The following is an 11423-nucleotide window of genomic DNA, read 5'->3' as shown; positions in this document are numbered from 1 at the left end:
GCTGTTATTCTAAGGAGGCCTGTCCCCAACTGCTCCGGTATCTCATAATTATGACTTTGAAAGTCGAAATTATGACTTTAAATCTCATAATTATGACTTTGAAAGTCGAAATTATGACTTTGAAAGTCGAAATTATGACTTTGAATCTCATAATTATGACTTTAAAAGTCGAAATTATGACTTTAAATCTCATAATTATGACTTTGAAAGTCGAAATTATGACTTTGAATCTCATAATTATGACTTTGAAAGTCGAAATTATGACTTTAAATCTCATAATTATGACTTTGAAAGTCGAAATTATGACTTTAAATCTCATAATTATGACTTTGAAAGTCGAAATTATGACTTTGAAAGTCGAAATTATGACTTTGAATCTCATAATTATGACTTTCAAAGTCGAAATTATGACTTTAAATCTCATAATTATGACTTTGAAAGTCGAAATTATGACTTTGAAAGTCGAAATTATGACTTTAAATCTCATAATTATGACTTTGAAAGTCGAAATTATGACTTTGAAAGTCGAAATTATGACTTTAAATCTCATAATTATGACTTTGAAAGTCGAAATTATGACTTTGAATCTCATAATTATGACTTTGAAAGTCGAAATTATGACTTTAAATCTCATAATTATGACTTTGAAAGTCGAAATTATGACTTTGAATCTCATAATTATGACTTTGAAAGTCGAAATTATGACTTTGAAAGTCGAAATTATGACTTTAAATCTCATAATTATGACTTTGAAAGTCGAAATTATGACTTTGAATCTCATAATTATGACTTTGAAAGTCGAAATTATGACTTTGAATCTCATAATTATGACTTTGAAAGTCGAAATTATGACTTTAAATCTCATAATTATGACTTTGAAAGTCGAAATTATGACTTTGAATCTCATAATTATGACTTTGAAAGTCGAAATTATGACTTTGAATCTCATAATTATGACTTTGAAAGTCGAAATTATGACTTTGAAAGTCGAAATTATGACTTTAAATCTCATAATTATGACTTTGAAAGTCGAAATTATGACTTCCTGTTGGTCTTTTTTTTTTTTTTCATGGCGGAAATGGGCTTCCATAGGAGAGTGAAAGGTAAGCATCCAAGAAATAACTCAAGTAAGAGTAAAAAAGTATTTTGTAGAAAGGGAAATCAAGCAAAGACTGCTCATAACATCTGATTTAAGATTTTATAATGTCATCAGGCAGACAAAAATATAAGACCATGAGCAAATGTGTAGATTTAAAGACTAAAATGAAAAAAAGAATCCAAATGAATAATAACAACTTAATATAATTACTAAATAACAAAGCATTTCTCCAAAAGTTACTGTCTCTGTCCTTGCAGGGTCACACAGGTATAAAGGTGGGACAGTTTCACACATTTTACACCAAAACATGTTATTCTGCGAGGCACAGATTAACATGTCTCCTCCCTGAACTGTATAATGGCAGAACATTCCCATGTACTTTATATTTGTATAAACTTGTTTGAATAGATGAAAGTGGGAGCTTCAGGCTTTTAGTAGCTGAATACAAAAAGTAACCAGATTTGGTTCATTTTCTCTTTCCGATACCTTATGATGTCTTGCTATTTTTTGAGAAAACACTGTAGACAGAAATAATTCTGGTCATACCTGAGCTGACACAGAAAGTGGTTAGACTGATTTTCGTTATTTTTTTTAGTAACGAAAAAAAGGTTAAAAAAAACTATTTTAAGGCTTTTTGCTCATTTTAATAGATGAGAGTTTTCTCCATCTTGAAATATTTGTTTCAAACCCAACAACAACATGAAACAGGCATATTTGTCCTCCAGTCAACACACACTTTAATACAGACATCAGTTTAAAACATTTGAACAAATATGCCACATCAACTTTTTTCTGAAGGCGGGCATAAACTGTATCCGTTAAATCTTTTAGGAGTGCTTGCATGTGCGGGTTTGTGTTTCTTTGTGAAGGTATATGAGGGCAAGGAAGGGAGCAATATTAATATCTGTTTTTACATGTTTTTTTTCTTTTTTATATAAATAAAATAAAGTTAAAAAAAGTCTAAATCACATTTTGAGACATTTATCATGGTAAAAATGGTCACAGGGTTTATAAATAAAAAGTTTACCCAGGATTTTGGAGAATAATTCCAGACTTTTCCAAACGTGACTTTCCAAAGTTCTGTATCCTTTACCTGCATTGTAAAACCTACGACATTAAATTTCACCATGAGACTATGGCAGAAACTTCAGCCGTGGGTTGGCTTTCAGTATGTTGAAGGGAGAAAGGAAGGAAGGAAGAATGCGTTCAGAAAAGGTGTTATTGAACAAAATTTGGAAATGTTATTTTTTTCATCCTTTGACTATCTTCTTTCATGCTTATTCAGACCAGGAGACAATTGAAATCAATATGTTTTTTCTTCCAGCCATGAGTTTTTACTCAGTCCTACATACCACTGGTCTGCCTTCCTCACATTTCAGAAATAGACGGTTCCTCACGGCTCAGGACGAACCTGAGAGCCCATCTTATCACTTCAGTCTCAGGTACTTTTTATGGCACATTAGGATTTTATTTTATCAGCACTTTTGTTTCCTCCTCAAAGACCGTAGCATGACTTCACACCGTGGTCACTCTCATGACCACCTCCTGGTTGGCACCATGCAGGTTCGAGGGCCTCAGCTGGCTGAGGATGTGCAGGATAGTGTAGCCACAGTGGTGGGTGAGGATGGCCCTGATGTGTCGACTCGTTCTCCGTCCGTCGGCCGCGATGCCGTTTGAAAAGTTCCTTTCGACTTGACCGGCGGATTTGCTGCTTGAACTGATGGAGTCGCCCAGATCCTTGGTTTTCTCATAATTCAGCACTTTCCACTGCTGGTTCACTGCCCGCCAGCGCTTAAAGATCCGGTAAACAGATGATCCTTCGTGGATTATAAGACCTGGGTGTTAAGGGCAAAAGGTCGGGAGAGATTGGGGCAGGAAATAGTCTTACAAACAGACAAACAAGTGCTTGTTCAACAACAATCTGAGAGCACTAAAAAGTACAGAAGGTACGTCATGTACCAGGATTGTATTTTGGAGATTTACAGCCAGACATGATGGCAAATAGCATACAAATAGTCAATAAGTGTTTGTTACTTAAATGTGGACTCAGACTTGTAAACAAGTACAGAACATTTTGAGAGAACAACTAATCATAAATCTCTTCATCCTCAACAGATTAATTTAAGTTATTGTGGCCCACAGAAACCACTGCTCCTGAGCTGTAGGAAATATTTTAATGATTTTTTAAAACTGTCCCTTTATGAAGAGGAGTGTAGTTCACTGTTAGTGTTGGCTTCAGTTTGCTTTAGAAATTGATTGTGTTCTAGTTGGAAACTGGAAAACTGGTGGAGTTTGATTATTTTTGTTGTTAGTGCAAAAAGCTAACTACTGATACCAGACTTCAATCCAGGATATTGGATTTTTGTGCAGAGTAACACAAAATAGAACATGACTGTAAAGTAAAAGGGAAAGGATAAACTGTTTTCCAAAATTCTTGCAAGTAAGTTTTATTAAATCAGTTTGAGAAACTATCGCTTGCTGCTCTTTCAAGTCAGGCCTTATGTAAAGACAGACATTCGTGCCCATTCTCCTTTGCAAAATAGCTGAAGCTCAATCATTTTCAACATCATTAGCACCAATTCCTAATCTGTACTTTGACTGGGCCACTCTAACTCATGAATATGTTTTGATCTAAACCATCACATCATAGGTCTGCATGTTTGTTTGGAGGTGAAACTCTCCCCCAGTCCCAAGTCCTTTGCTGTCTTCAACAGATTTTCCCCTCAAGGTTGTCCTGGTTTTGCTCAATTAATGTTCCTGTCAACTCTGACCAGGTACAATTCCCATGCTGAAGGAAAGAATCCCCACAGTATGACGCTACCACTACCATGTTGGTGTGCAGCGTTAGTTTCTTACCACAAATAGCTTCTCTTCCATAAAGACCAGATTTGTGGAGTTGAGTTAATTGCTGCTGGGTCAACAGATTCATCTGTCTCTCATATTATAAATTACACTCATGTTTGTGACTGAAATAAAAACTTATAAAGCACTTCAACACATATGAAAACCTTTACAAAGCACATCAAAGAGCTCCAATCTCTTACCTACACATACTACGTCCATGAAGCCGTACATGCTGTAGCATATCTGGAACAAAAGGTCCTGCCGCTGCCACTTGGCCGAGGGGCTGAGCGACGACCACACCAGCCAGGAAATGCTGGCAAATAGGAAGAGAGAGCCCAGGACAATGGCAGCAATCTGCACCCTTTCAATCACAGTCAGAGAGATGGCCTGCCACTGGACACAAAGAGAGAGAGGAAGACAGAATGCAAAAAAATCCCCAACAATTTTAAATCTATGTACGGTATACATATGCATAATGAACAATGAACGGCTGTTGTCTAGTGAAATTCATGTTTATCATGGTGGTGGTGAAATTGAGAGAGGTTTGTGTTTTTCGTGGGGTAACGAGATTCGATCCATTTTGAAGAAAAACAGTTGTCTGCTTCAGAGAGAGAGTATGCTGCACACACTGACTACCTGAGCTTGGTTTCTTTCTAATTAAATTCAAAGTATAAACAATGTATTCATAATGCTTAACTAGGCACTTGTTCCCTCCATGGTTTCATTTCAATCTGGAGAGACTCAGGCAGAAAAGAATAAACGATTAGGAAATTTATTGACAAAAAATGAATAACAGTTCTTTGGCGCTCGGGCCCCGGCTGGAGATTTGAGCAGTGAATTCCGGCGAATTCAGATGAGCCCATCAACGCTGAATAGGGATACTCCCCCCGGGGCCCGACACTGGTGGTGGAGGTTGGGAAAGATGACGTCTTGAAATGCTGGTGGAGAAGGGGAGGAGGTGGGTTGAGCAAAGCTGGAAAGCAACTGGCGGCGTGGGTGTGGAGCCTTTTAACAGAGCTTGATTGAAGATTGGAGAAGGCGGGTCGAGGTCCAGTGATGAAGATGACGCAGTAATTAGATGGAATGGGTGGAGCGGAAGTCTTCCAGCTTGAACTTGCGCCTAGGCTTCATTTGCACAAGAGCTTCAGTTATCCAAATTACCTAATAACTGGTACTGTGTCACAATCATACAAATACTCATTTTAGAGAGACAGACAAAGATGAATAAGAAGCAATATGCAACAAGACAGGGCAATAAAAATGTATTGCATAAATTAATCTTATTTTAATACAACTTTTACATTGATTAACGTCTTTGGAGTGGAAAAAAAGAATACCCCATATTCTCTTTTTAGCTTTGTTTTACTGCCCTGAAACCACCACTACCACATTTAACAATACATATGACATAAATGTCAGCAAGAACTCCAGTAAACCCATCACTCCGCCATGCTTCAAAATAGAAAAGATTAAACCATTTTAAACCAACTAGAACTGCAACAAACTGGGCTGAACCATAACCCAAGTTTATTTCTAAATGTTCTTTACCCTAATTTGTCTGAACATATAATACATATGGCATAATGGCACAAGAAAGTAATTTTCTCTTCTGCTTTTTGTAGACTCTACTGTGTGCCATTGTGTCGACTTAATAATCACTGAATCTCACACAGCGATGGTAACATTTTCTGTTTTTTCTTTAACCACTCAAATATTGTAAAGCGTTTTCTTTCTGAGAAGCAACCTGGTTGTCCAAACCCTGATGTATTCATTAATTGATCTCCTTTCTTGTTCTGGGTGTGTACCTGCAGTGGGTTTTTGGTGCTAATGGCCAGAACCTGGTACTTGAAGTAGCAGAGCTCGCAGCTCCAGGAGCCTCTCTCACTGATCCAGCGGATGAGGCAGGACTGGTGAGTACAGCGCACGGAGCCGTCACAGCGACAAGGGCTCAACAGCTCCCCCTGCAGGACAAAGACGGGTTACTGCATGAGACGAGCAGCTGAGTTGCTTATTGAAACGTTGAAAAAAAAAAATATATATATATATATATATATATATATATATATATATATATATACAGTACAGACCAAAGGTTTGGACACACTTTCTCATTGAATTCAATGAGAAGGTGTGTCCAAACCTTTGGTCTGAACTGAGTACAGACCAAAAGTTTGGACACACAGTTGTGTCCAAACATTTGGTCTGTACTGTATATATATGTACATATATATATATGAAGACAGAAAAATAAATAAATCAAGCATAACTTCACACCCAACACTGTTGACAGTATTTCAGGGAAATTCACCAGCTGTGGGCGCTGAATAGAGTTAGTCCATAAGGTAGGAGTTTTAATTAAGAAAACAAAAACAGATGCTTTTAATCAAATCTGCATATAAAAATATTTAAATACACAGATGCAGAGCAAATGACACTTATCAGCTCTTCAGAAAACCACAAACAAAAGCCCTAAAATGCAAAATATGTGTTTGAAAAACCTATAAAATAAATGTAACAGAAGCATTTTTTTAAGTTAATTCAGAGTTGTAAAGAATTTGATGCAGTGTTGTTGTTGGGTTTTTTTTTTAGCAACTATTCAAAATGGGGAAAAGAGAAGAAACCCTGTTATAAAGGTGAGATGTGTTTTGAACTGCATAAGTTGGAAAAAGGTACAAGTAAATATATACTCATCAACAGTCAGAGCAATTGAAAAGTTAAATCAGCTGAGATTGGGATGAACAAGGCTTAAGGAGGGATGTTGGGGTCATTAACAGCAATTGCTTATTTTAAGGGTTTCAACATCAGGAGTACCAGTATTGTAAAAACTACATGAAACATGAACTGCTAGATTTTTACCTTCAGGTTGGTGATATACAGAAAATACATATTATTTGTAGAAAACAGCCACCACAGAGTCAGTTTCTGTCCCCAGACTGTCACTCTGATGAATACAATAACGAGTTTGGGATGTGGGTAATTAACTACTGTGAAATAAAATAACCATATTTGCATTTCCACAACCTCCTGTTCTTTTTTTAGTTTCTTTGTAAATGTTTACTAATGGCTGTACATGTACATACTGTTCCTTTAATCATTTATTGTATTTCTTTTACATATTAATACTAGATATCCATATGAGTGCTTGAAACCGAAGTCAGATTCCTTGTTTGAGCACAATCTTGGTCAATAAAGCTGATTTTGACCAAAACTGGTCAATAATCAATCTTGGTGATCAACTCGGATTTGATCGAATGGGAGTTTTTAACATTCAGCTATATTTCCTTTCCCTCTTAGTGAATCATTTTATTCAGATACAATAAAAAGGGACAGAAATAGACTGATATGTAAAAGTTCATTTGAACTACAATTTCCTGCCTTCTCTGCATTTAAAACAGCCTAATTTTCCTGTGGCTTCAACTCACAGCGATAAATGATCTTCATCAGTAACGATAAATCCAGCATCTATTTTCAGACCCCTTAGATGTCGTTGACTCGTCTTCCTCTTTTCGACAGTTTCACACGCGTTCCTCCTCTTTAGGGCGGCTTCACTGTTATTCTCTTGAACATGATTTGTTTTACCATATTTTTGACAGCTGCAGAAGGTTTTGTTTTTCTCCTTTTCTAGGAAGGTAATTGCCACAAAAAAGTGCTTTGTAAAAAAGAAAAGATCATTAACATTTGAAAATGAGTGACATTGGATCATAAATGCCTGAAAATGTTTTAATAGAAGACGGTTGCATTCCTTTGATTAGTTTTTACCAAAAGGTCCTTGCTGTTCCCACTGCAAAAACACAAAATCTTACCAAGTATTTTGGGTCTAGTTTCTAGTGCAAATATCTTAGCAAACTTGAAATAAGACAAAACTAACTTACAAGTAACTTTTTAGTAAGATAGACAAGCTTGTTTTAAGTAAATAATTCCTTAATATTGATGAAAAAGTTCTAGTCCCATTGGCAGATTATTTAATTTATAACAAGACATTTTGTCCCATGTTACAAGTTAATTTATCAGCCAATAGAACAAGAACTTTTTCATCAATGTTAAGGAATTACTTACTTATTTACTTACCTATATCTTGCTGAAAAGTTACTTTTAAATTAATTTGTATTATTTTAAATGTAGTAAGATATTTGCACAAGAAACGAGACCAAAAATACTTGGTGAGAGTTTGTGTTTTGCAGTGTTCCCCTATCTGGATCAGTCTACCTCTCTACATTAGATCATTGATCATCTAAAGAGACTCTTTAAGATCCACTTTAATTAACTGATCAAATATCTTTGAATTGAATTCGAATCACTGACTTTTAACCCCGTTGATAACCTGACTTTTTAAGTTTCTAATGTCTTTTAGTCTGTTTTTTGTTTTCTTTTTGTCATCTATGCATGTTGCAAAGCACTTTCTGTAGCTCTTGTTGTTATGAAGTGCTACACAAATCAAAATTAAATCGACAAAATCTGTCAGTGTCAATGCATTTCTGGAGTCTATAAAAAGTTTGAGACTGGGGCTGAAGTTCATCCTCCATTAGCACAACAACTCAAAGCACAAAACCAGAGAGCCACAGTGGAATGGTTTAGATAAACGTGTTAAAATGGTCAAGTCAAAGCACACACCGGAATTCAAAGGATAATCTACAGAAAATGTTGCAGAATTGAACCCAGGGTTGCAGATTTAAAAATAAGTGTCACTATGAGGCATTCACGATCCATCTGCTCCTGAATGCCTTCATACGAATACATTTGGCTTCATCTCATGAAATTTTCCCCTAGTCCTCCAAAGTAATCAGAAAACATCTGGAGTGGTGTGTTTTTTTTTCTTGTTATTGTAATCATTCAGCTCCCTGAAGGCTCTCAGTCTGACAGCTCTATTTTCTGACTGACTCCGGGGGATGTGTGAGGTCTTTAATTAGTTTTATACCTGGAGAGGAAACAAAACTTTCTGACACATGCTTCTCACAAGTTCAGTCCAACACTTTGTGGAAATGGGATTTAAAACGTATTTTTGCTTTGCATTTGATGTTTTCACACTTTCTCAAGTAAGAGCAGGGAAGCTGGCCAGTGTTGATGGGAAGATGGCTGGAGCTCAAACACAGGACCTCGCTCGATGAAAACTTGTTAGAGGCTGAAAAAGACTTGAGATTCAATGAAGGTTCACCTTCTAGACAACAAACCCAAACATACAACCATAGCTGCAGTAAAATGATTTAAATCAGCGCATATTTATGCATTAGATGAAGTCTAATGTTTTAAGACTTGATCAGTTCTGTTCACAGATTATCTCAATGCAATATGATTAAGTTTAAGCTTTTTCTACTTGGAGATAAAGGCAAAAAGAACCGTTCTTCTCCAGAGCTCAAAACACTTTCTGTTTTAATTACAGCAAAAATACAAGTCAATATGGTACTTTTTTAAAAATGTATTTGCAGAAAATATGAAATAACAGCTCTGTTCTGCTTTCTGGTGGTTTCTATGATGCTGAGTTTTCTGCTCAGACTATTCTTAAAAGAAGCCCTTTGTCTACCTGCAGCTATTATTAGATCACCACTGAAGTTTGGTTTAATCTTAGTCACTATATGACTTTACTTTGAAATTGGAGCGCACTGCGTGGAGTGTTACAGATGAATGACTGTGGAAAACAACAACACACAAAATCTTGGATATGTTTGGAGTCTTTGTTGAGTCTCTGCACCATCAGGATGATGGTTTAAACAGTCGATATTTTTTTTTTTTAAACCAAAGCCTGATTTAAATTTCGTCACACCATCATCATCATCATCATCTCTGGCTTCTCTGATGACTCTAGAGACTAGATTTTATTTTGGGAGGGTGTCAGATTAAATCGGGGTTGATTGCAAATGCATGGGAGGTGTTTCAAGATTTTTATTTGTGCAAAAACAAAATGTACCATGTTATTTTCCTTCTACTACCAAACCCGTTCATCTTAACTAACCTCATTTAACCATGTGGAGACACTTTCCTGATAATGACAACAACAATGACCTACCCCGCTTGACTTGTGTTCAAACACAAAAGTTCACCTTTTCTGGCCCCTGGAAGCAGATCCTGCACTGCTGTGCTTGCACCGCGCTCTCAGAGAGACTCGGCAGGGAGGACGCCTCCAGACCTCCTCCTCCTCCTGCTCCCTGGGGTTTGTCTCCTTCTTTATCCCCGGAGGCCAGGCTGGGTGGTCGGGGCCCGTAGTACTCCTCCTCGTCGTCCCGGTGGGAGCAGCTCATCTGTGGCCAGCCACAGCCTGCGATGGTGAAGCCTCTCATCCTGCTCTGCTCTGGGTCTGTGCCTGGGTCAGTCCTCCGGCTGCTCGAATCCGAGTGCATCAGCAGCAACACTTTGAGTTCATTGAAAACCGTTCCAAGACGACACTTGAACATGTCTCAGTACCTTCACAGCACAGGCACAGCCCTCTTTTTTGTTATTCCTTTAAAACATCATAATTATTAGTATTATTATTAAGTCTACTATTGTGAAATTTATCACGGCAAGCACTTCACATCTTGTTATATTAAAAAACTACAAAAAAAAAGCATGCTCGAAACATGATAGGCTGGTAGATCAGCCCATGGCTCTTTGCATATCCTGTTGTTATAGCATGTGCACTGCAGTCCGACCAATGAGGAAGGGTTACTGTTTATCTTTATGGATGGAGGCGTTTTCTACCGGGATTCAATTACAGAGCTCTAAACCAGGAGCCCCGAGCCGCTTAAAGTCAGAATAGGAAGGTCCAGCTGCGGTCCAGCAGGTCCAACAGGACTCGGTAGAGGTTCTGAGTGACAATGAGGAGCTGTCCAAGGTGTTAACATCAAAATATAACCCTGTCTGAATAAGAAAATCAATACGGGTTTCGAAGGGAGGTCGGTCGTCAATAAAAACCCACTTACTGAAGGCATTTGTGTTTTTCATTAGGAGGAGGTGAGCAGCTTGTGGGAATCCTTTGTTTCTCCGCGGTGGCATCCATCAACTCCCCTGCTGTCTCTGCGGACTTTGTCCCACACCTCGTCCTCCTGAAGCAGCTCCCGACCGCAAAGTTTCAGGTTTTAAATCGGTTCCGTTTTATCCAAGCGGTGAAGGAGCGTTGGACGTCGGTTCAGGGTCAACTCGTCCCCGAACCATCCCGGCGCCGCAAGCAGAGAAGACGGATGAGAGGAGGGGAGAGCAGGACTCCTCCAAACACGAAACAATGTGCCGAAATTACGCAGCGCCGGTCCATGGTGGCTTGGTTCAAACCGCCGCGCACCATCCTCAGCAGCACAGACCCTCTTCACATGGTGAAATCCCGACGCGACTCGGTTCCTCACCCCACAGGGTGCTGACAACGAGTCTCCATCTCCTCCGAACAGGAACTTCCTTCCCCAGCCATGAAGCCGCCGCTCGCCCCATCCTCTGTGGGCGGAGTGAGGCTGGAGCTGCTGTCCAACGTGCTGATATTCACGTGACGTGTCAGCCACGTGCTCATTCATCCGACACA

The 11423-nt window shown here is 38.3% G+C and overlaps 1 protein-coding gene across 1 annotated transcript; it reads right to left on the bottom strand.

The window, feature by feature from the left end:
• Positions 1–1810: 1810 nt before the first annotated feature.
• On the bottom strand, positions 1811–10865 carry LOC114136220 (E3 ubiquitin-protein ligase MARCH9-like). Its single transcript, XM_028004076.1, has 4 exons — positions 9979–10865; positions 5749–5904; positions 4144–4336; positions 1811–2934 (listed from the first exon to the last, which is right to left on the bottom strand). Exons 1-4 carry the CDS (start codon positions 10327–10329, stop codon positions 2615–2617), a joined length of 1020 nt encoding a protein of 339 aa, XP_027859877.1. The 5' UTR covers positions 10330–10865; the 3' UTR covers positions 1811–2614.
• Positions 10866–11423: the final 558 nt, after the last annotated feature.

The sequence above is a fragment of the Xiphophorus couchianus genome, chromosome 20, assembly GCF_001444195.1.
Source record: "Xiphophorus couchianus chromosome 20, X_couchianus-1.0, whole genome shotgun sequence".
Taxonomy (NCBI): Eukaryota; Metazoa; Chordata; class Actinopteri; order Cyprinodontiformes; family Poeciliidae; genus Xiphophorus; species Xiphophorus couchianus.
Note: the sequence above shows the minus strand (reverse complement) of the source record. Positions and strands in the feature narration are given on the sequence as shown.